General features: G+C 43.8%; 2 protein-coding genes across 7 annotated transcripts in view; one reads left to right on the top strand and one right to left on the bottom strand.

Moving 5' to 3' along the window:
• The window catches only part of TP53BP1 (tumor protein p53 binding protein 1), a 68,461-nt gene extending 62,648 nt beyond the window's left edge, over positions 1-5,813 (top strand). For all 4 annotated transcript variants that reach the window (XM_054040989.1, XM_054040992.1, XM_054040991.1 and 1 more), the window contains 4 exons: positions 354-442; positions 2,658-2,857; positions 4,697-4,842; positions 5,479-5,813. In XM_054040989.1, the coding sequence (XP_053896964.1) occupies positions 354-442; positions 2,658-2,857; positions 4,697-4,842; positions 5,479-5,666 (623 nt within the window). In that variant the 3' untranslated portion in view covers positions 5,667-5,813. The remainder of the gene's footprint in view (positions 1-353; positions 443-2,657; positions 2,858-4,696; positions 4,843-5,478) is intronic.
• A 102-nt stretch (positions 5,814-5,915) lies between these two features.
• TUBGCP4 (tubulin gamma complex associated protein 4) overlaps positions 5,916-25,064 on the bottom strand; it is a 38,607-nt gene continuing 19,458 nt past the window's right edge. The window contains exons 10-19 of one of the 3 annotated variants that reach the window (XR_008446380.1): positions 23,934-23,984; positions 21,219-21,324; positions 20,367-20,474; positions 19,928-20,066; positions 17,664-17,841; positions 16,009-16,143; positions 9,144-9,260; positions 8,365-8,504; positions 7,889-7,961; positions 5,916-6,776 (exon numbers count right to left, since the gene is read on the bottom strand). Coding sequence is in view for 2 of the 3 variants with exons in the window: in XM_054040994.1 (XP_053896969.1) it covers positions 7,949-7,961; positions 8,365-8,504; positions 9,144-9,260; positions 16,009-16,143; positions 17,664-17,841; positions 19,928-20,066; positions 20,367-20,474; positions 21,219-21,324; positions 23,934-23,984 (987 nt within the window). In the remaining variant the exon portion in view is untranslated. Of the gene's footprint in view, positions 6,777-6,851; positions 7,962-8,364; positions 8,505-9,143; positions 9,261-16,008; positions 16,144-17,663; positions 17,842-19,927; positions 20,067-20,366; positions 20,475-21,218; positions 21,325-23,933; positions 23,985-25,064 lie in introns of those variants that run through there. The other 2 variants (XM_054040994.1, XM_054040995.1) reach the window with 2 other exon arrangements.

Here is a 25,064-nt window from a genome sequence, read left to right as displayed (position 1 = left end):
GATATGGGAACAGAGTCTCTCTCAGACACAGGATGGGGCTGAGTGACTTAAGGCTTGAAAGCTGGAACAAGAGGCTTGAACTTACCCTTGGCAGATACAGTGCTAATGTGCATGAACTTGATGTTTTGATTTTAAAAGCAGCTGTTCAGAGTCATGGGTTACTTGAGTGACCAGTTTGGCCAGCAGTGTACTCTGTTCTCTGCTGGATCTCCATGAGGTGCTCTGTGTCCTCACCATATGTTCCTGATATTAGAATCTCTGTGGGGTCAGTCTGTTCCTCTCTTGTGGGCTGAGGGCATGGGCTGTGCATAGCTTAGGTAGCCAAGGCTTCTAGCTCTCTTCTCCTGTTCTAGAATTCTCAATTCCTTACAACAAAGAGTACACAGCATTGCAGCTGCGAACTGGAGCTGGCTACATCCTGGAGGACTTCAATGAAACCCAGGTGAGGACGTGCAGTCAGATTGCCCAGAATTTATTCCTATAGAAATGGTGAGGAGCTGAAACTATGTGAGGGGAGAATGATTACTCTGGAGAGTGGTTGGAGCAGTACAGAGCAGGGCAATTGGAACCATGTTGTGATGGGTGGTGTAAGCAATGTTTGTGTAATGCCTGGAAGTCTTGTGGGGAGGGATGGGTTGGATGATAGAGTGGGGCCCAAGTCTGTGAATAGGGCCCATGCACCTTTCTTTTCCTCTTTTGGGCTTCCCACGGCATTTGATGCTTTTGATCAAAAGCAGATGAAAGTCACTGATGACAAGTGCAAGGTAATTCACATTGGAAGAAATAATTTAAACAGCTCTTGCACCTTACTGGGTTCTAAATTAACTATATCAACTTGGGGGAGACCTGCGCATTGTTGTGGACTGCTCAAAGACTGTTGTGAACAGAGATTGAAAAAATTCAGACTGTTTAAAGAGGAGACAAAGAGGGGATGTGATGAGGAGTTCAAATTCACCATCTGTCTCCTTGATGTCTGTATGACACCTAAGGAAATCGAAAGGCAACACATTTAAAACCAATAAAACAAATTATCATAACAATTGTCTGGTCTGGAGACTAATTCAGTTAGCCATTCCTGCAGAGTGTTTTGCTTTTATGCCACCATCCATAGCGTCTCTAGTTCCTCTGTGCAGGCAGAAGCCACCAGAATCCTCCTTTGGACCGAAAAGAAACCATTCTCTCTCGGGACAGCCTATGTCAAGGGCAAGTTCAACACCCAAGTCAATTGGCTCAGCTACTGTACTCTTTCCCCAGGGGAATGGGAACTGAACAACAGATTCTCCCTCTAGTGCTTCTCAAATGGGGCTTTCCACAAATAAATTGGTTTGCTTCCATCAAGAACAAAACATTGGATCTCTTCTGCTCCAGGCACTGGAATCAACAGCCTTGAGGACAGATGATTCCTCATTCAGCTGATCTGACCTTCATTCCTCTGCCTCTTCTCACCAGAGTTGCTAGGAAGATCATGTTGGAGAGGGTCAGGGAATCCCCAGTAGCCCCCGGCTAGCCTTAAAACTCCTGGATCCCTTGACTCCCAAAAGTGTCTGAACTCCTTGGGAGCTACCTCTCTTGGAAGATCTCCCGAAGAAAGGCCCAATGAAATACAAAGATCCAGACAGCTTCCAGCCTGAGCGTTTGAAACTTGAGGTTAAATCTCCAAATATTTGGATACTCTGATGCCTCTCTGGACTTTCCGGAAAAGATTCCACCTCGAGTTTAGAAGATCTTTAAGTCCTGTATCACAGCATGAGGTGGCCCTTTAAGAGGGCTGAGGGCTCAGCTGCACCAGAGTTGGCCTTCCTCCCCACACGGAGCCAAAGAGTCAGGTGACTAGGAGCAGGCCTGCTGAGGGTGTAAAGAGAGGAGTCCGGGGAAAGAGACAGACTACTGGTGAACGGGTGTCTGCTCATATTGTTTCTGAAGAGGCCAAAGAGGGCTGCAGTATGGCAGAAGGCATGCTGTTGCTAAAGGAGTACAGAGGCAGGGTGAAGAGACCACACCAGGAAGAGTGGTGATCTGTTGCTCCTGTTGAAGGAGGACCTGGTGGAAGCTGGGAGAGCCAAGCTGAGAGGGACTGCTAGGAATCGGTGTTCTTCAAAGGGTAGGAGGTCAGCTAGGAAGGCTGGTAGTGTAGGAAGAGGCCCAGGGAAAGAGTGCAAGTCCTTTTTTTGTTTGGTTACAGGGACAGGAAGCCCAGCTCTTTAGGGGGTCCCAGGGCTGGGAACCATTGAATAGGTTGGGCCATGGGTTCCCTCCTACTGCCATCTTATCAGATGAAACAATGATATTAAGGAGAGGAGTGGTAGACTGACAAAAGCCCAGGAGGGCCATAGCTCAGCTCAGAAGATTTCTTGGACTTCAGTCTACCCCTTCCAGGGTCCTATTCAGGTTTAGCCAGATGACAAAGTCACCTTAACCACCTGACATCACAGAAGACTGAGGGAATATACTTCATGTGCGATGCCTAAGTGGATGGCTAGTTGAGTGTAGTCCTGCAGGGAGCAGCAGCACACCTCTCCTCCTGCCCTCTGTGCCTCTTGAGGGCTCTTAGTTGCACTCTTCCCTCCCCTCCCCCCCGAGTTTTTATGGAAGGATTCTTCCTGCTGCCTCGGTAGTGCCAGGCTCTGATGCTTTGTTTCTTTGCCTCCCCCCCCCAGTGTAACGCGGCATATCAGTGTCTCCTGATTGCAGATCAGCACTGCCGAACCCGGAAGTACTTCCTGTGCCTTGCCAGTGGAATTCCCTGTGTATCTCATGTCTGGGTCCGTGACAGTTGCCATGCTAACCAACTTCAAAACTACTGTAATTATCTTCTCCCAGCTGGCTACAGCCTCCAAGAGGAAAGGCTGCTGGAGTGGTAAGCACTGAGTAACCAGGATCTGAAGGCATAGGTAGGGTTAAAGTAAGAGGGTTGTTGTGACAATAAATACACTAGCGATTGGGAGGTGCTGCACTACTGTGATGATGGGAATCATATAAGTAACTAGATAGAGGGGGGAACATAGCTCCCTGTTTTCTCCCTAATGCGTGGGAGCAATATTTTGGGGTCATGCAGTGAGCAGACCATCTCCTGTGACAATCTGCCTTCAGCCCTGGACACAAGAAGCAAAACTGAAGTAAGGAAGAGAAGAGCAGCCGGAGCTATCTAACTGAAATCTCTAGTTGGGAAGGTCTGTGTCTATAGCAGACACTATCCCCACCCATAGGAAAGAAATTATTCTCTACACCATGTGATCCTGGGCTCCATTAGGACAAGGGCTTTTGGGGAGCAAACAGGTTAAATATATGCAGTTGGGCAGAGGGAGCTGTATTCCTCACTCTAGTTTCTGGGGCAGATTCTAGAACCCTGCCAGCTTTCATGGCCAACCTCTTTTGTCCCCTCTGCTTACCTCCTGTGCTTCCATATTCTGGGGCCAGTGTTTTCCAGGTGCTAGAAAAAAGGGAATTCTGAGGAAGGTTGAACTCCCAACAGCATGGGTGAAGGGAAATGAGTTAAAATCAAGGACAACTTGGGGAGGGCCCCATGGAAGAGACTTGAAGATGACTGAAGCAAGTGATTTCATGAGTGAATGAAGAAAGGGAAGGGTGGACACAGGCCGAGGATAGTGTGGGTTTTTTTTTTTTTTTTTTTCAGTTCTTAGAACATTAGAATTACTTGGTTTGACAGGCCCCAGATGGGTTACCTAGCCCATGAAAACTAGCAGATCTATTGTAAAATTTGAATTACAATTGTAGTCTATTAAGGAAAGCAGCAGATGTTGGCTATGGACTTGAGTAAAGCAGCTGATAGGTTATCATATTCCTTGAGATTGGTTGTGTAGTGGATGCAGCAGAGTTGCACAACAGTATCTATTTTATTAAATATTAATGATCTGGTAAGGGAAAGGTTAACATGTTAGTTGCACTAGCAAATACATACTAAACTGAGAGGACAGAAAAATGGAGAGGGAACTAGAAAGAGATTATTTCCTTCATATTTCTGAGGAGATTCTTTGGGGAAAACACAACTAATACATCTGGGACAGAAATAACCCAACACTCCCAAATACTCAGTGGACAGGAGAAATCTGGGATGCAGGAATGTGGGCTTGCAATGAGATATGGCAGCAGGAGGCCTGCTATTTTGGCTTCATAAACAGTGGCATCTCTAATTTTAGTTATCCTCTTAATTGAACAGGGAAGTGACAATCCCTCTGTATGCAACTCTGATGAAAATGCACCCAGGATATTGGTTTCAGCTGCAGGCACCTTGCTACCAGAAAGAGCTTAAAAAATTAGAAGAGAACAACACTAGTATACTTTGTTTCAGCAATCCCCTCCAGCCACAGCTTTTCTCACCCTCACCCACCCCCCGTCCTCACTGAGAAGGGACAGTGGCCTTGTGGCTAAGGCATGGTTTGGAACATGGGAGATCTGTGTTCATTTCCCAGCTCTGCCATAGATTCATCATGTGACTGAGCAAATCAGTGTCTGTGCCTCTGTTTCCCTATCTGTAAAAGGGGTTAATACTTCCTTACCTCAAAGGGCTGTTGGGAGGATAAAGTTATTGATGTTTGTGAGGCATTCAGATATAAGGGTGGTGAGGGGTCATTTAACTAACCAGACAGGCTACCAGAGTAAGTGGCCCTAGAATTAAGTTACTGTATTGAGTCTGTAGGGATCTGCCACTTTCACCCTCCTCTTGTTCCCTTTCCAGGCACCCCCGAGAGAACCCCTTTGGTAACCTGAAGGTTCTTCTGGTATCAGACCAACAGCAGAACTTCCTGGAGCTCTGGTCAGAAATCCTCATGACAGGGGGAGCAGCATCAGTTAAACAACATTACTCGAATGCCCAGAACAAAGGTACCCACCAGCCAGAGAGCCTCATGTGTGAATCTCATATCCAGTAGTTGGGATTTCAGTGCCTGTGTAGTCGTGTGTGGAGTTCAGATGGTTTAGAATTGTCTTGATGAGGGGCTTAGGCTGCTGTAGGCGAGAGCAGTGATGGGATAGCAGACATAGGGCAGGATAACTGGTAACCCTCTGCCTGGATAAAATGGGGACGTCTCCGCTCTTCCCCGACACCATTTTGGGAGTGAACTATTGCATGCTGCAAAAGTTCAGGTGGTGGTCCAGTCTGTGCTTTTAGAAAGGGAAAACTGGGTCAGCAGTTGCTTCCCTTCTGGGTCTGCTATCAGGCAGTGAATCTCCTCTCCCTCCAGTCCCAGTGAGGGTGACCTATGAGCTATGGAGCTCTTGTAGGATGTGGGACCAAGCAGCTGCTTGTTCATCTGCCAAACAGCAGCCTTGTTTTTTGATCTTCAGCACTTGAGGCTCCCTCTGAGCTCAAGCCTCGATGTGGAGTACTTTTAACTTTACAAGACATAGAATTTTCTGATTAAGGCTGCTGGACCAGTGAGACTGTGCATCTCTTTACTGCAAGGAGGGAGGAGTCTTTTCTTTTCCCCCTGACAATAGCCTGTGTCCTGCTCCCTGCAGATATTGCTTTGGGGGTGTTTGATGTGGTGGTGAGTGACTCGTCCTGCCCAGCTGCTGTCCTGAAGTGTGCGGAAGCGTTACGGCTGCCTGTTGTGTCGCAGGAGTGGGTTATTCAGAGCCTCATTGCTGGGGAGAGAGTTGGCTACAACAAGCATCCAAAATATAAACATGACTATGGCCCCTGCTAATGCCACCTTGTGTCCTGCCCTCCCTGCTGGTGTGAAGACTGTGTTTTTAATCAGGTTTTAAATGTCTGTGTTACTGGCCACATGCATGGATCACTGTATATAGTTTTATTTGCTGGACTTTTATGATGAAATAAATGTTGAATCTCTTGTGGTAACACTTTCTCTCCCCCTCACCCCCCATGAGTCGGTGACTTGACTCCTTTCAGGGGCAGATAGTGGATTTCAGCTAAATTTCCCCTTGCTAAACACCTTGTCACTCTCCTGCTTGCTTTAAAGGTGGCTACCAGGTCTAAAATCTCAGCCTAAGTAAGTCCAGACCAATGAACTGACTGCCCTATTTGACTGTGGGAGCACTCACCCCACAACCAAGTGCCAGGTCTAGTGTGGGGCACTGAGTACTCCCTTCCTGTGTGCGCAAACGGGTTAGGATGTGCATGTCTCTTGCTGCGCAGCTTTCTTCACAGGATGGATTTGAGATGAAAGTGGGTGAAGGTGTGCTTAGCACTGCTGCGATTATGGAACTCCAGGGTAGAGCAAGTGCTATCTTGCCTGCCTTCCTGTGACCATTCTGGCTACTGTTTCCTAGCATGTATACTAGACTCTGTGCAGACTGGCATGGCTGATACCAGAGAAGGCACATAGACACTGGGGACTATTTATCTGTGTTGGCAGAGCAGAAAATTGGAACAGGCAGCAGTGTTTGAAGGGTTAAACTTATCTTTTAAGTAGGGGTGGCAAAAAAACAACCTGATTGATCAGTTTGAATTGCACTGTTAATAGAATACAATTTATTAAAATATTTTTGGATGTTTTCTATATTTTCAAATATAGGCTCTGGGCTGGGGCTGTAGCCACCTCCTGTCCATGCCTCCCTCTCTGGGTAGAGGTATGTGATTAACTGAAAACAAAATTAATGTATTAATCACAGGCATTAAGTGTGATTGACAGCCCTACTTTTAAGATTTCAGGTATGAGGCAAGCCCTTTCCCCTGCAGGAACAGTACAGCATCGGGCCCCCATCACACAAGCAAGCAGTTACCACACAGTGACACACGGGCCTTAGCCGGCTGCACTCATATCAAGACCTCATAGTCCATAGCTGGCAGAAGGCTGTAGGTTCAAAAGAGGTTGAGTAAATTGTAGGGCTGTCAAGTGATTAAAAAAATTAATCTTGATTAATCACACTGTTAATAATAGAATACCATTTAATATTTTTAGATGTTTTCTACATTTTCAAATATAGTGGTTTCAGTTACAACACAGACTATGAAGTGTAGAGTGATCACTTTATATTATTTTTGATTAAATATTTGCACTGTAAAGAAATGTTCAGTTCACCTAATACAAGTACTGTAGTGCAATTTCTTTATCATGAACGTTAAACTTACAAATGTAGAATTATATACAAAAAAATCCCCTGCATTCAAAAATAAAACAATGTAAAACTTTAGAGGCTACAAGTCCACACAGTCCTACTTCTTGTTCAGCCAAACAAGTTTGTTCACATTTGCTGGAGAGAATGCTGCCTGCTTCTTGTTTGTCACCTTAAAGTGAGAACAGGTGTGCTTAGACCTAACCACACCCCTGCCTTTACTTCTCCTTGGGTTAAGATAAAATTCTCTTTTCACAGAAAGAGCGAGCTTGCACCAATAACCCCATACTTCTCTCTGTTGCTCAAAGTCCAGTGTGCATTTGCTTAGGCTGTATAGACACTGTTAGCTGCCTAATCTGGCACTACAGCAATGTACACCTATAATCCAATTCTTGTGATTTCTCCCTGCTGCATCAGACATATCTGCAGATTTGTTTGAATCTGAGATCATGGCAACTGCAAAATGATTTATTGTACAAACTGAACCCTATGCATACAGTTGGATCCTTTTACCATACAAAGGCATTTTGTAGGATACTTCTCTCTGTGCTTCCCTCGTGGCAAAGGTTAACAGTTTGGCTGAAGAGGTAAGAGGAGCTCCGTGACCTTGCATTTCCTCCTCTTCAGAAAATGACAGCAGGCATGAAGCACAACAGGGATACAGAAATGCTACAGGAGCATGTGCTCACTGCTGTAGTCAATGAGTGGAATGGCTCCCTGCAGTCACTAGGAGCACTGACTGCATGAGACATTCTCCCCATTCGTTTTTTCCAGAAGAGAGATTATATTCAGCTATTGCCAGGATATCAAACAGCTATTGAGAAGGATTTGGCCAGGAAAATACACTCACTGCAGCAGCAGTTGTCCTTGCTGCGCACTAGTTCTCAGCCAGAAAAACCGGTCTCAGTGCTCAAACCCCAAAACTGCAAGAGAGGAGGAAAGAGACATCATTAATTGCATACCCTAAGAAATTCCCTCCATGCAAGTGGGTAGATGGCTCCAGTGATCAGTGAACACCACATGGTAGGTAGCTTACATTGATCCCAAAGTAAATGTACAAACAGTGAGGAAGAAGCAGCAATGGTGAGTGGCACTAATTCAGACCCACTGGCCCCATCACATAGCAGCACTTTAGTCCATGTAATGCCCATTTGAGCCTTTTGATAAGTAATTTTGGGCCCAGATGGAAGTCCTCTCACAACAGAACCTCTTAATAAAATCACCAAGAATTAATTAATCCACTTTGTTTTAATAACCTCAGAAAGCAGAGTTGCTGCTACCACCAAGCCTGATGCCCTTACAGGCTTCAGTGCTGCATACTCCTACCTGCCCAAGGTCCCGCCAGCCTGGGTGTAGTATTTGTTGTAGTCCAGGCGGAGCAGCAGCTGAGCCAAGTCAGAGTTTATCTGGTGGTTGCGAACGCTGGAGAGAATCTTGAAGAGGAGCGAGGACTGACGGCTGAAGCCCTGCAAATTACAGAAGACCAGAACAAGAGGATGCTATGGCTACTGTGGCTTTCTGTCCCTCACTGCTGCCAAAACAATCTTTCAAGGACCTAAAGTGACATTTCCTTCCAGAGACAAGTGGCCTTTGACAGCAAAGTGACACTGTGCCATCTCCACTGAAGGTAAGCTAGCTATCCCCCCATGACATTCTAGTGCTTGATCTCACAGGGTGAAAGTACAGACCTTGAGACTCACAAGCTGCTTTTCCCAACACCACAATCTTATAAAGTTTATTGCAAGTGTGTATTTGCTTGCTCAACACAGGTGACTTGAGCTTGCTGGCTGCAGCTCTGCACTCATCAGTTCTTTGTAGACAGCAAAGGGTAGGGCCTGGGTGCTGCCTTGCCTACATAAGAGTTGCCCCAGTTTAACTAAAACTTCTTTTTAATTTCAGTTTAGCTTAAAACAAATTCCTGATCGACATAGGGTGGCTACTCTTAATCCTAAGTAAGTGTCCATATAGGGATTTGCACTGGTTTTACTAAATCAGTTTAAAAAAAAAACTGTCATTGTCAAGCCTAAATCCAAAATCAGCTCTGTCATGTCCTATGTATGCACACAGCAGAAAGGAGGAGAGGACCTGGATGGACAAAGACTCACCTTTACCAGGATGCTCAGCTGTGCAGCTCCACGCTCATCCAATGGGCCCAAATTCTGACTGACCAGAGAACAGAAACTGTGACAGAGATCCAGGATTTCATTCAGGCAATGGAAAACCTGCAGAGAGAGTAAGTCATAACAAAGCAATTTTAAAATTAGATGCCAAAAACAGAGTCCATGAGAGGGCATTTTCCCACATTGGTTCATTGGGTCTTGCTTGACCTGACTATTTAAAAACAGCAGCAATATCCTATGAGGAGGGGGAATGTAGCATAGTGTCATTTGCTGCCCTCCCTCCAATACCTTTATACATTTCAACTTCTTCCACTTTAACTCACCCCTTCCTTTTCTTAAAGCCATGAACAGGAGCCCACTACTTCTACACATAACTTCTTTTAAAATTAGGACACTTCAGGGCTGTAATATGGAATATTTTGAATCACTTTTCTTATTTAGAAAGCTGATAATCTAAAATCATACTAATAAAGTTGAAGGGATGCAGCTTAAATGTAGCCTAACATTTGAGATTTTTGTACAAACGAGACATGCCACAATTTAAAATGCGAGCGAAAACAATTTTTAAACAAACTATCCACTACAGGTGTTTGAAACACAAACGTAGCAATAAGAGCCTGGAAGATTTTCATCCAAAGTGAGAGAAACACAAAAAGAAAACAGCGTAAATAGGGACACTGACTTTTAAAATTCACTTTTTACAATCTGTTAGGGTGTATAACAGAAAAATATTAGGGGGATAGATATAAGATTCCCTGCTGAGTCACCTAGCAAGGACTAATGATCTGAAAAGGAGAAAAAGGGAGACTAGAAACTTGGGCATTAATAAGCAAAATAAGAACATAAGAACGGCCAGACTGGGTCGGACCAAAGGTCCATGTAGCCAGTTTTCCGACAGTGGCCAATGCCAGGTATTTCAGAGGGAATGAACAGAACAGATAATCATTAAGTGATCCATCCCGTCACCCATTCACAGATTCTGGCAAACAGAGGCTAGGGACATCATCCTGGCTAATAGCCATTAATGGACCTATCCTCCATAAACTTATCTAGTTCTTTCTTGAACCTTGTTATTCACAAGGTCTTCACAACATCCTCTGGCAAGGACTTCCACAGGTTGATTGTGCACGGTGTGGAGAAAATGCTTCCTTTGTTTGTTTTAAACCTGCTGCCTATTAATTTCATGTGGTGACCCCTAGTTCTTGTGTTATGAGAAGGAATGAATAACACTTCCTTATTTACATTCTCCACACCAGTCATGATTGTATAGATCTCTATTCTATGCCCCCTTAGTCGTCTCTTTTCCAAGCCGAAAAGTCTCAATCTTACTACTCTATCCTCATATGGAAGCTGTTCCATTCCCCTAATTATTTTTGTTGCCCTTTTCTGAACCTTTTCCAATTCCAATATATCTTTTTTGAGATGGGGTGACCACATCTGCACGCAGTATTCAAGATGTGGGCGAACCATGGATTTATATAGAGGCAATATATTTTCTGTCTTACTATCTATCCCGTTCTTAATGATTCCCAGTATTGTTCGCTTTTTTGACCGCTGCTGCACATTGAGTGGATGTTTTCAGAGAACTATCCACAATGACCCCAAGATTTTTTTTTTTTTTTTTTTTGGAGTGGTAACAGCTAATTTAGACTCCTTTTTATATGTATAGTTGGGATTATGTTTTCCAATGTGTGTTACTTTGCATTTATCAACACTGAATTTCATCTGCCATTCTGTTGCCCCGTCACCCAGTTTTGTAGAATTCAGCTTAGGAAGAAAGCATAATTTTTTTTAAACAATGATTGTCATTCTCTTGCTGTCTTTAGATCCAGCCTGGTGCTTTTCTGGAAAACTTGTTTTATTCAAATAAGTTATCAGGCTCAATGAAGGGTAACTGGGTGAAATTTTGTGGTCTCCAATATATGTCAGAGGTTAGGGTAGATGATCTAAGGTCCCATCTGGCCTTAACTGCTGTGGGGGAAAAGCAGCTAATACCTCTACAGAAATACAATCAAACCCAGATACTAAAAGCCAGGGAGAAACCTAGAATACCATAATAGGAGTGTGTGAAATATAACATGGCAGCAAAACAGGCTATTGCAATTTTGGGCTACATACAAGGAAGCAATAGGTCCTAAGTAGTAAGGGAAACTGGCACCTATCTGAGGCTTTGGGGTGATCACATCTGGGATATGTTTTTATACTCTCTGAAAGGAAGTAATGGGGGTCCTATCATTGTAAAGGTTTAAAACTGGACTATACAAGGTGCTAGAAAGTGTACTTGCACTGTCCATTGCTTGTAGGAATGGACAAATATTTTAATGACCCATTCTACTGTTTAAGGTCACTAGGTGTGAGCAGCTGGACTGTTAAGTTTAGACAGACAGACATTAGGTAAACAAACACTGAAGCCGTGAACTGGAGGTGGGATTTGACTGGCTGGTAGATAATTTGATTGGACAACTGAGCACTCATTTTGTATAAAATCAAGATGTTGAGAACAAAGTTATTCAAAGCACTACAGATATGAAGAGAAGAGATTGTTTAATTTCCTATACACCCATGCTAGCAGCCCAGGTAATAAGAGGAATTGGAATTGTTCATTTATGAGCATAAATTAGACCTATGTGGTATTACTGAAACCAAGTAGACTTGCATGATGGGAATGTTAAAATCACTTCAGGAAGTACAGTGTAGGGGAGAGGGTACACTGTCAAAAATGGAAACACCTGTTTCCAAGTCACTGACAACTGAAGCAAATGATATTGAATGCTTACAGATAAAACGTAAGATGTGGTATTAGTCGGTATATGATGCAGACCACCACATTAGATTAAGGAGCAGGATGACCCTAGCTGCATTACCCTGGAGGACTTCAATCTTAGCAGGATGATGGAAGTTTCATGCTACCAGTATTAAAATGGCCTTGAAATTCCTAAAAATTATAGATGACAATTTTCTCTCTCATGCAATGATGCATCCAACACAGGAGAATTCTATATTAAACCTCATGTTGACAGATAGAGGAATTGATAAAATTTAGTGGTTGCATAAGTGCAAATGACAACGACTTGCTCATACAATTTGCACATAATAAATGTGAAGTCCAAACCACTAATATATAACTTGGCACTTTAAGAGAGCTAGTTTCCCAAACCTGGATACAATTATAAGACATATCAGCTGAGAGAATTTGCACAAAAAAGGGGGAATAAGTTGAACTATAAGAACATTTTACCAGATGCCCCAAAACCCACAATTGAGGAAAGAAAGACTCCAGTGATTAAAAAAACCAAAAACAACGACCACCAAAAAGCATGGCTTGGAGGGGAAGTGAAAGCAGTGATAAAAAAATTACAAATGGAAAAAGGGAAGTTGATAGAAATGAATATAAAGTAGAAGCTAGGAGTTGTAGAAAATTGGTAAGGGAAGCAAAAGAACACAAGAACAAATATATGGCCAGCAGAGTTAAGGACATAAGAACAGCCGTACCGGGTCAGACCAAAGGTCCATCTAGCCCAGTATCCTGTCTACTGACAGTGGCCAATGCAGGGTGCCCCAGAGGGAGTGGACCAACAGGCAATGATCAAGTGATCTCTCTCCTGCCATCCATCTCCATCCTCTGACAAACAGAGGCTAGGGACACCATTCCTTACCCATCCTGGCTAATAGCCATTAATGGACTTAACCTCCATGAATTTATCCAGTTCTCTTTTAAATGCTGTTATAATCCTAGCCTTCACAACCTCCTCAGGTAAGGAGTTCCACAAGTTGACTGTGCGCTGTGTGAAGAAGAACTTCCTTGTATAAGTTTTAAACCTGCTGCCTATTAATTTCATTTGGTGACCCCTAGTTCTTGTATTATGGGAATAAATAAATAACTTTTCCTTATCCACTTTCTCCACATTACTCATGATTTTATATACCTCTATCATAACCCCCCTTAGTCTCCTCTTTTCCAAGCTGAAGAATCCTAGCCTCTTTAATCTCTCCTCATATGGGATCCGTTCCAAACCCCTAATCATTTTAATTGCCCTTTTCTAGTGCCAGTACATCTGTACGCAGTATTCAAGATGTGGGCGTACCATCGATTTATATAAGGGCAATAATATATTCTCAGTCTTATTATCTATCCCCTTTTTAATGATCCCTAACATCGTGTTTGCTTTTTTGACTGCCTCTGCACACTGCGCGGACATCTTCAGAGAACTATCCACGATGACTCCAAGATCTTTTTCCTGACTTGTTGTAGCTAAATTAGCCCCCATCATAGATTCATAGATTATAGGACTGGAAGGGACCTCGAGAGGTCATCGAGTCCAGTCCCCTGCCCGCATGGCAGGACCAAATACTGCCTAGACCATCCCTAATAGACATTTATCTAACCTACTCTTAAATATCTCCAGAGACGGAGATTCCACAACCTCCCTAGGCAATTTGTTCCAGTGTTTAACCACCCTGACAGTTAGGAACTTTTTCCTAATGTCCAATCTAGACCTCCCTTGCTGCAGTTTAAACCCATTGTTTCTGGTTCTATCCTTAGAGGCTAAGGTGAACAAGTTCTCTCCCTCCTCCTTATGACACCCTTTTATATACCTGAAAACTGCTATCATGTCCCCTCTCAGTCTTCTCTTTTCCAAACTAAACAAACCCAATTCTTTCAGCCTTCCTTCATAGGTCATGTTCTCAAGACCTTTAATCATTCTTGTTGCTCTTCTTTGGACCCTTTCCAGTTTCTCCACATCTTTTTTAAAATGCGGCGCCCAGAACTATAACCCCAATATTGTATGTATAGTTGGGGTTATTTTTTCCCAATGTGCATTACTTTACATTTATCCACATTAAATTTCATTTGCCATTTTCTTGCCCAATCACTTAGTTAAATCACTAAATGCAAATGTAGACATCACTTAGAACAATAAAGGAACCTAAAAGTATATTAGGAAGGACAAAAAATCCTAAATCGTCTTTTGCTCCATTACTAGATGGAAATGGTAGAACTGTCACTGAAGAAAATGCAGAAGTGTTCAATATAGATATTTCTATTCCATATTTGAGAAAAAGCCAGATGTAATCATATCATATGGTGATGAAATATTTTCCATTCTAACAATAACTCAGGAGTATATTAGTATCTGCTTTAAGTCATTTTTAAATAAATAGGTCCAGATTAAAAAACACATAATTGCAAGTTAAGAGGGCTGAGGAGCTCTCTGGACCATTAATTTTGATTTTCAGTAAGTCTTGGAATACTGGTGTGGTTCCAGGGGACAGGAAGAAAGTAAATGTGCCAATATTTATAAAGAGTAAATGGGATGACTTGATATTGATCCTGGTCAAAATAATGGAATGATTGTTATGGAACTCCTTTAATAAAAATAATTAAAGGAGAGTAATATAATTAGTGCCAATAAACATGGGTTCATGGGAAACAGATCCTGTCAAACTAATTTGGTATGTTTTTTGAGATAACAGGTTTGGTTGATTTAAGTATATTATATCAACACTGTTACCTTTTACTTCTGTAAGGCATCTGACTTGGTACTACACAACATTTGGATTAAAAACTGGCTAACTGCAAGGTCTCAGAATGTAACTGAACAGGGAATAATAACCGAGCAGATGTGTTTCCAGTGGAGCTCTGCAGGAATCATTTCTTAGCTCTACCGTGTTTAACAATTTTTATAAGTGACCATCCTAAAAGAAAAACTGAAAGTTTGTAGATGATAAAGACTGGGGGAGTGGTAAATAAGGAAGAGGACAGATCACTGATAGAGTGATCTGAACATCTTGGTAAGCTGGATGCAAGCAAATAATAAGCATTTCAATATGGTGAAATGCAAATGTAGACATCTAGGAACAAAGAACATAGGCCCTACTTACACCATGGGAGACTCTACCCTGGGAAGCTGTGATTCTGAAAAAGATTTGGGGAGCATGTTGGATAAGCAGCTGAACATGAGCTCTCTGTGCTACACTGGGGCCAAAACAGCTAATACAATCATTGAATGAATCAACAAGGGAATATTGAGTAGGCGTAGAGAAGTTGTTACCCCTGTGTTTGGCACTGGTGCAGCTGCTGCTGGAATACTGTGCCCAGTTCTGGTGTCTACAATTCAAGGAGATCGACCAAGTGGAGACGGTGCAGAGATGAGCCGTTAAAAAAAGGTTAAAGGATTGAAAAATATGCCTTATAGTGAAAGACTGAAGGAGCTCAATCTATTTAGCTCCTCAAACAGACGGTTATGGGGAGACTTGATTAGTCTATAAGTACACCTCTACCCTGATATAACGCGGCCCGATATAACACGAATTCGGATATAATGCGGTAAAGCAGTGCTGGGGGGGGGCGCACTCTGGCGGATCAAAGCAAGTTCGATATAACATGGTTTCACCTATAACATAGTAAGATTTTTTTGGCTCCCAAGGACAGCATTATATCGGGGTAGAGGTGTATACAGGAGAAAAAAACTTTGATAATGGCCTCTTCAATCTAGCAGACAAAGGTATAACAAGATCCAGTTGCAGGTAGCTGAAGCTAGATAATTCAGACTAGAAATAAGGTAACTTAACAGTGAGGATCATTGACCACTAGAACAACATATCAAGGATTGTGGTGGATTCTCCATCATTGGAAATTTTTAAATCAAAATTGGATGTTTTTCTAAAAGATGCTTCAGTTCAAACAGGAATTAGTTATACAGGAAGTCACAGATGATCACAGTGGTCCCTTCTGACCTTATCTATAAGAATATGGGAAATGTTATTGGTATATCATATCTATTCACAATGGAATATAAAACCCCTGGGGTATCTTGTGGAAAAGAACCAGAGAGCAAAATCTACTTACAGGTTTGAGCAGGATGAAGGATTGAGCCAACAGGTTACTTAAGAAGTGATCATGAGCCAACCGGATGCTCTCAAAATCCCGAGTGGAGTTTATCTGCAGCAGAAGCTGTGAGAACTGAGACTCCAGCACATCCACCTGATAGGCAGGTACAGAAATCTCATTAGTACCACTCTTCCTTACCTGCTGGGAGCAATTCCATCTCCACTAGCCTCCTCAACCTGCCTGAAGCAAGAGCTAGAAAAATCTCAGGAGTGCCCTACCCCAGACAAGTCTGAACACTTTTGTCTGAACCTTAATCTAGGATCTGTTATTTACTGGTAGAGCTTCTCAAAAATGGGCCATTTTCTGCCCTCCCCCTTATCCCCCCTGCCCCAAAATGTCTAAAAACTAGTTTAAAGTTCTCTCACCTTTCAAATTCTGTTAAATATTTAATTAAATTCTCACCCACTTTTTTCCTACTGGCAAACCATGAATATTGGATTCTAAAGCAATTTATTTTTTCAATCTTTTAGTTAATTATGTAACATTTCAAGAGTTTCACACAAAAAAAAGTAAATTTGCCCCTTTGTAGCGCTCACCCAAATTCTGGAAGCCAACCTGAGTCCCATACTGTTGTCATTAGCAGTCCCTGGGTCCACATGCACGAGGCACCGAGACTGCCCAATTAAGCTAATTGGAGAAAATATCAGCTACAAGGTTGGGGAAGTTAAATATTTTTTCAGTTTAACTATCACTTGAGGGGACAGTTTAATAGTCATTTTCTTTTAAGGTTTGTGACACTTTTTATATAGTTAATAGTCAACAAAAAACTAAGCTTTTTGCACCTCTGAATCAGTTTTCTTCTATCACTGTCTTGTTCACCCCTCATGCTTCCACTTTCATTTCACAGTGCCAGTGTGATTTTAACAGCCAATAGCCTCACAAAATCCTGGCAACCAGAAGTTAAATTTTTACCCTTTAAAAACTGCAGTTTCAAGCTCAGATGTTTAGAGCAGTGGTTTTCAAACTTTTATCCTTTGCAGACCCCTTAAAAATTTCAAATGGAGGTGCAGACCCTTTGGGAAATCTTTAAACAGTCTGTGGACCAACAGTTCCACAGACAGGTTGAAAATCACTATTTTGTGGTAAAGACAATCTTCTGCAGACCCCCCAGAGGTTCATGGACCACAGGTTGAAAACTACTGGTTTACAGCATTGTTTCTAACAATGCTCAAAACAGCAACCACTAAACTCAGGATGCAGCTGAATTTGAAGGAGAGAAAGGCAGGATAGTATCAAACACCACCTGGGCTACCTATGAACACTAGGTATCCCTGGAAAGCTGGAATTCCTGCATAGCATTCTCTTATTGCTCTGCTGGCTCACGAGACCACAAACTTTAAGATAGTCCCTGGTCCCTCAGCTCAGCAGTTCTGCTCTGGCACCAGTCCAGCAATTAATAGCTCTTGCTTTGTGCTTTTCAGTCCTTGTTCTCCCCACCCTATCCACCCTTCTCCCCTACAACCTGCAGGCAAACTCCCCAGGAAAAGATACTGTGTGGCATAATCTGAGTCTTGCTGTAGAGGATTTAGACGCCTGCTCAGTGCCTCCCCTCCATTTCCCTCTTCCTGTTTATCTGCCTAAATGGCACACCACATCCTCTTCTGCACCCCCACCTGCAGATAGTACTGAAGATTATCCACAAGGAAGGCCATGTGATCCCTCAGACGCCACTTGATGGCATCAGTTCTGTTGGACTTCAGGTGCTTGCGCTGCATCTGGAGAGCCCAGCAGTGCTGCAGCTCAGCCTGGACCCGCCGCACACTCAGCAAGTATTTGAATACAACGTTGTATCTGCAGCCAAGACAAATCAACCTCTCAAGAAAAAGAAAGGCTTCCTTGGAGCCCAAATCCCACACCAGACAACGGTTGGAACATGGACACGAGACATAAAGGAGGAGGAGAGCAGAACAGCAACATGCAGAACAGGTGGGGGCATGGCCCAGCCCTGTAAATAGAAATGTTTTTTGTCCTTAATGGCATTGAACTCAGGGTGTAACCAAGAATAAAAAAAATATCAGGTATATTGAGGATACAGAGGTGAAATGTAAGTATTTTTTAATGTTGTAACCCAGAGCCTACTGGCCTCAAGCCTGCAAGATATTTATCTTAGTCAAACAAGTCCTCAGGCTTAGAAATAGACTGACATGAGTAGCTAACTGATGAGTAAGGCTGCAGGTTTGTCACATTAGTCATGGATTCTGTGACTTTCCATGACCTCTGTGACCTCTGCAGGGGCCAGTGCGCCTGGCTCAAGGGCAGCCCCTGCACTAGATGCATCGGTCCCTGCTGGAGCAGTCTCAGGCCACTGCTCCCCCCACCCCCCTGCAGCAGAGTTTGGGTGTGGGAGGGGGCAGGGGGTTGGGGCACAGGACGAGGTGAAGTGGGCTCTGGGCAGTGCTTACTTGAGGGGGCTCCCTGGAAGCAGCAACATCCCCCTCACTCAGCTGCTAGGCAGAGGCTTGGCGCTGGCTTCACAGCTCCCATTGTCTGGGAACCGCAGCCAATGGGAGCTGCAAGGGCAGTGCCTCCGCCTAGCAGCTGAGTGAGGGGGATGTCGCTGCCTCTGGGGAACCCCCCAGGTAAGCGCCACCCAGAGCCCACCTCAACCCGTCCCCTGCCCCCTCCCACACCCAAACTCTGCTGCTGGGGAGAGGGGGAGAGGCATGGAGCTAGGTAGGGAGCCTGCCATCCCCGCCAACCACTCCCCTCCAGCACCTTTGGGGGTCCCAGGCCACGTGCCACTGCCCCACACCCTCCTCCCAGCACCAATGGGGCCCCTGGGAAGGCTCCCCCGCACCTCAAGTTTTATTCACTGGTATTTTTAGTAAAAAAGTCATGGACAGGTCAAGGGAATGTGAATTTTTGTTTACTGTCCGTGACTTTTACTAAAAATACCAGTGACTAAAATGCAGCCTTACCCCTGAGTCACCCTGTCACAAGATGAAACCGTCACAGGAACAGCAGTGTTAACTGCTGATATCTAGGAAATATATATATTCCCATGTACCAGTTAAAGCCGGTTAGAGTATCTGGGGGATGTTTGCAGACATAGGGGGTCAGTAAAGTGCTAACCACAAGTTGTGATAGTGATTGAGTAATGTAAATGTTAATGGGTATAAAAGGAACTAAAAAGTTAACCTATGGAAAATGGGGCACCCCAAATTTAGTGGGGTATGGAAACAGATAAAATATAGATGAAACCTTCATAAATATGTATGAACCCAAGTGGGTATCAGCGTTACACATTATAAAAGCTGTATCTCAGCCTGTGTGCCTTGGGAGATGCCACAACGAGACCCACTGGTGAGGAGGAGGAGATCATGACTGACACTCCAGGGTTCCCCAGCCGGAGATCTGATGCCAGTTACAGGGTTAAACACTTCACTTAATCTGCTGTTGTATTTCTGTGTTTGTGAGACTATTTAGCTGCTTAGTGGATTTGTAATAGAGATGTGATAAATTGCAATAGTTTCTTATGTGCTCCTCAGGTCTCACATTCTAATGATACTGGGAATAACCTTCCTGATGCTGTAGCCACTCAGGAGACCGAACCCTTATCAACCAATTGATACACCTATCAGGCTACAGGGGTTTTCTGTTAGTGCTCTGCAGGAGTTTCTCCATGAGGAGGAAGGAGTAGAGCTGTAGATGGACAGATTGTTGAGGGAGAAGTAAATCTAGCAGTACCTTACCGCACTCACCATGACATCAGCAACAAGTGGCCATAATGTAAGTAAGTTATGCTGAATAATTTGGAAAGCAGACAAAGGCAATGAAGCTTTTTTCCTTCATTCAGTGTGAAGGATAGAGAATCACTGCATGGCTGATGGCTACAAGGTGGGCTGCCTACATGAACAGACAAGAATCAGGTACTCACTTCTCCAAGACAGCAGGAGTGAAGAGGATGTGCAATGGCCACTGCACTTTATAAGAGAGCCCCAGAGCTGCCCAACCAGATGTGGGGGCTTCACGGGGAGATAACTCCCGGGAAGGTCCTTCACGAGCCTGAGAAGCATCTGGAAAAAAATAGAGTTGCTGAACTATAACCCATGTATAGATTCTTAGTGGGGGGAGACATACCTGGTAAGAAACAAGGAGGGAGGACTGAATGAGGAGAGGCAGCAGCGGCAGGGCATCCAAAGGTACAATGTGGTGTGGGAGAGGGGGGAGAAACTTCTGAGTCATGAAGGCAAAAGAGGAGAGGGAGCACACAGAGTTAAGATTTCTTAATCCTAAAAGTCTGCAGTATGAAGAGAGAGACTGAAGCAGGCCAGCATCACTATCCCCACCCTTAGCAAGCAGGCCCAAGTCAATACCTTTATGCTCCTTTCCATGATACTCAATGGTAAGGTGGAGCAAAGGAAGGAGGTTATCATCATCTAGCAACACCTTGTGAGCAGACTGCTGGAACGCAACATTGACATCTGATAGGGAAAGAGCATGAATGTCAAAGAGAGCATCAAGGTACAACTGACCCCAACCATAGAGTTGCTAGGGGGCCAGAGGCTGAGAATTCTACTCAGTCCTTAGTAGCTCATGCTGGGACTCAAAGGCAATGTTCTAAATTGCAACTAGTTCCCATCCCTCTCAATGATTTCCTGCCTCAGCTTTGGAACACTGACCTGCCCTACCACATGGGATACTTGACAGAGTCATGAAGGGATGGCCAGTCTGTATGACATTCTACATTCTAGTTCAGCAACCTGCATGTCCTCATCTCTAAGAAGTAAAAGGGGTGCTTCTATATGCCAAGATGGCAGCTTCTCTCTCCCAGTGCACTCATCCAAAGATATGACCTGCCTGTGTTTGCAAAGTAATTTACCAAATTACTAGGCAATTGTTTGGTAAATGACCAATATAAAAGAGAAGGAAAAGCCCTTTTAGATCCCGTTTAGTTGATCTTACTCCTTGGACAGTGTAGGATTGTTCTCTACAGCACACTCCACCTACATCTACTCAGCTCTGATGTCATGGAGACTATCCAGAGCAATGTTAAGACAGCTGCATGCTGCAGTGGGAAAATACAGGTTCATCCTTGGTGATTGCTCGAGTCTCACACTTGAGCACAAGCACCAGAACACAATTGAATGAGTCTCACACAGGCTGGTGTCCTCTTACCACAGTGGGCAGAGTGAGCAGGTCTTGGCAACTGAATAATGATTACTCACCATGTTCCGTTACAGCTGTGGGTGGGGTTTTTAACATGTGCTGTGCAGTGTCTATGAAGGCCTGGAACAATTCTCCTCTCCCCAACAGATAAAAATCCTTAATAATCTGTGAAGAAAAATATTTAAAGTCAAAACTCTAAAGAACTGAACAGAAATTATAAAACCCCCACTTACCTACCTTTCCTGATTTATAGTATCTGCTTTCATTACTGCAGTTTGTACCATTTTAAAGAGCAGCTGTACAACCTGAATCTCCAGAGCAGGATTTCTGGTTTTGGGAAGAATCCGTCTTATGTCCCAAAGGTCTGTGGTGTCTCTCCAAGATGCAGATTGCAACACACACACACACACACACTTGGGTGAATCCTAGAGAATGACTCGTATGGAAATGTGGTCTAGATAAAATGACTATAAGGTGAGTGCACAACTGGTTGAAATATCATACTCAAAGTAGTTATCAATGGCTTGCTGTCAAACTGGAAGGACATATTTATTGGGGTTCCACAGGGTTCAGTCCTGGTTCTGGAACTCTTCCAATTTTCATTAATGACTTGGATAATGGAGTGGAGAGTATGGTTATAGAAGTTGCTGATGACACCAACCTGGGAGGGAGTGCAGACACTTTGGAGGACAGGATTAGAATCCAAAACAATGACAAATTAGAGAATTAGTCTAAAATTAACAAAATGAAATTCAATAAAGACAAGTGCATAGTACTGCACTTAGGAAGGAAAAATCAAATGCACAACTATGAAATGGAGAATAACTGGCTAGGTGGTAGTATTGCTAAAAAGAATCTGGGGTTATAGTGGATCACAAACTGAATATGAATCAACAACGTGATGCAGTTGTGTGAAAGGCTGATTTTCGGGGGTGTATTAATGGGAGTGTCGTATGTGGAACATGGGAGATAATTGTCCTGCTCTTCTCAGCCCTGGTGAGGCCTCACCTGGAGCACAGTGTCCAATTCTGGGAGCCACACTTTAGGAAAGATGTGGAAAAATTGGAGAGGCCAGAATACAGCAACAAAAATGATCAAAGGTTTAGAAAACCTGATCTATGAGTAGAGCCCTACCAAATTCACAATCCATTTTGGTCAATTTCACAGTCATAGGATTTAAAAAATCATAAATTTCATTATTTCAGCTATTTAAATCTGAAATTTCACAGTATTCTAATTGTAGGGTTCCTTACCCCAGAAAGGGGGGGGGGGGGAGAGTTTGCAAGGTTATTGTGTGGAGGGTGGGGTGGGGGGTGGAGAAGAGGTTTGCTGTACTGCTACCCTTACTTCTGTTCTGCTGCTGGCCAGAGCCCAGTTCTGAAGGCAGAGCCACTGCCAGCAGCAGCACCACAGGAGGGTGGCATGGTATGGGATTGCCACCCTTAGTTCTGTGCTGCTGCCTGCAGAGCTGGGCCATCAGTCAGCAGCCGCCACTGTCCATCTGCCCAGCTCTGAAAGCGGAGCCGTCACCAGCAGCAGCATAGAAGTAAGGATGCCATGGTATAGTATTGCCTGCTGGCAAAGGCACTGCATTCAGAGCTGGGCACCCAGCCAACAGCTGCCACTCTCTGGCCGCCCAGCTCTGAAGGCAGTGCAGAAGTAAGGATGGCAATACCGCAACCCCCCCTAAAATCTTGTGACTCCCCTACAACTCCCTTTTGGGTCAGGACGACCCCCAATTTGAGAAATGCTGGTTTCCCCCATGAAATCTGTATAGTATAGGGTAAAAGCACACAAAAGACCAGATTTCACGGTCCATGATGTGAGGAAAGGTTAAAAAGGTTAAAAAAACTGGGCAAGTTTAGTCTTGAGAAAAGAAGATTTGGTGTGGTGGGAGGTGTAGTCTTCAAATACATGAGGGGCTGTTTATAAAGAGGATGGTGATCAATTGTTCTTCATGTCCATTGAAGGTAGGACAAGAAGTAATGGCCTTAATCTGAAGCAAGGAAGATTTAGGTTAAATATTAGGAAAATCCTTCTAACCATAACGGTAGTTAAATTCTGGAACAGGCTTCAAAAGGAAGTTGTGGAATTCCCATCAATGGAGATTTTTAAGAATAGGTTATCAGCAATTCTCAAAGTGTGGGTTGGGACTCCAGAGTGGGTCGGGACTCCAGAGTGGGTCGCGACCCTGTTTTAATGGGATCATCAGGGCTGGCATTAGACTTCTGTGGCCCAGGACTAAAGCCAAAGCCTGAGCCCCACCGCTCGTGGCCAAAGCTGAAGCCCAAGGGCTTCAGCTCTGGGTGGTGGGCTCAGGTTACAGCCCCGCCCCCCCAACCTGAAGCCCTTGAGTTACAGCTTTGGACCTCCAGCAAGGGCCGTGGGGCTTGGATGGGAGGCTCAGACTTCAGTCCCCCACTCCTGGGGTCATGTAGTAATTTTTGTTGTCAGAAGGGGATCACGGTGCAATGAAGTTTGAGAACTCCTGGGTTAGACAAATATGTCAGGAATGATCTAGGTTTACTCGGTCCTGCCTCAGTGCAGGGGACTGGGCTTGATGACTTTGAGCTCCCTCCCAGCCCTACGTTTCTCTGATTCTATCATAGACCCTGAAAGATCATGCCATGTGCTCCCATTTTTAGAATATAGGAGGCAAAAACAGCTTTGTCCAATGGAGGCAAACACAGAAAATGAGTGCTGACATTGGATGGGAAAGAACTCATTTAAAAAATCTCTCAATTTCAGCTTTTTCAGAGAAAGAGTTAGGTTACCTTTAGTTGTCCTAGTAAATCTGATTCTTCTACCATCAGTTTCCATAGGTGCTAAGGAGAAACCAGAACATGCTCAGCAGAACCCAGCACTCCAAACTCAGTGTTCTTAACTGAGCCCGTTGGCTACCACACTCAGAATACCACGATAATGAGCATAGTTTAAAAAAAAAGTCTACATATAACTGAATCCATCCAATACTAGGGCAGAATAGGAAGAGGGAGCATCCGTTTGCTGGCAGCCCATGTTACTAATTAATGAACCCTCTAACTCACAGCAGCATGATTACTTTTGGCAGCAAACTGCAACCAGGATTTCTTAAATATCAGTCAAATACAGATAGTTATTATAACAAATTGTAATGAAATCAAACTCTGTTACCAAACCAACTCCATCCCTCCTTCTAGGAACTGCTTGATTCCAATTCACTTCCCTCAGGGGATGGCTTGGGTAAATGGGCAGGACGAGCATTATTCCTTTGAGGTCATTGATATGAGCTCTATTGACAAGTTTTATAATTAACAGACAAAACTTCATTAAAGTTGCTTCTTAGGGTGTTTTGGACTGTAACTCTCCTTGATATGTATATTTTAACTAAGTATTTAAAAGTATGGAAATGAAAAAATAAAGGAGGGTAGGTAAATGTTCAAATACTCACTTTTCATATAATCTTGTAAATAAATGTACAAGTACACTATCATAATGTACATTCAATAAACAAACGTATCCTCCAGCATTATCCTCTCAGTACAGTTTTAGAAGTCAAAAACCTTTGAAGTCTGTGGACACATTAACTCCTTTTTTTCCTCCCACAGCAAATAAGCGATAGTTGTCCATTAATTTCCTTGTGTCACTAAACATTGACACAACATGGAGCTCAGGAGCCCTGTAAAGTCTCCAGCTCCACTGCCTGCTCCTTCCATACCTGTTCACCTCATGAGCTCTAGCGTGTCCCACCTTCCCCAGAAGCTCACTCGCTCTGCAGGTTCTGACACACCCTGTCTTCTAGAACCAAGGAGCTCTCCAGAGGCTCATGCTTCTGTCCCTAGCTATCCTTGGGGGTCTAGTCAGGATTCCCTCAAGCACATTCCCTCCCAAAAGACTTGGTCCATGTGGTGTTTCTAAGCTGCAAA

This window comes from Malaclemys terrapin, chromosome 10 (assembly GCF_027887155.1).
Source record: "Malaclemys terrapin pileata isolate rMalTer1 chromosome 10, rMalTer1.hap1, whole genome shotgun sequence".
NCBI lineage: Eukaryota > Metazoa > Chordata > Testudines > Emydidae > Malaclemys > Malaclemys terrapin.
Note: the sequence above shows the minus strand (reverse complement) of the source record. Positions and strands in the feature narration are given on the sequence as shown.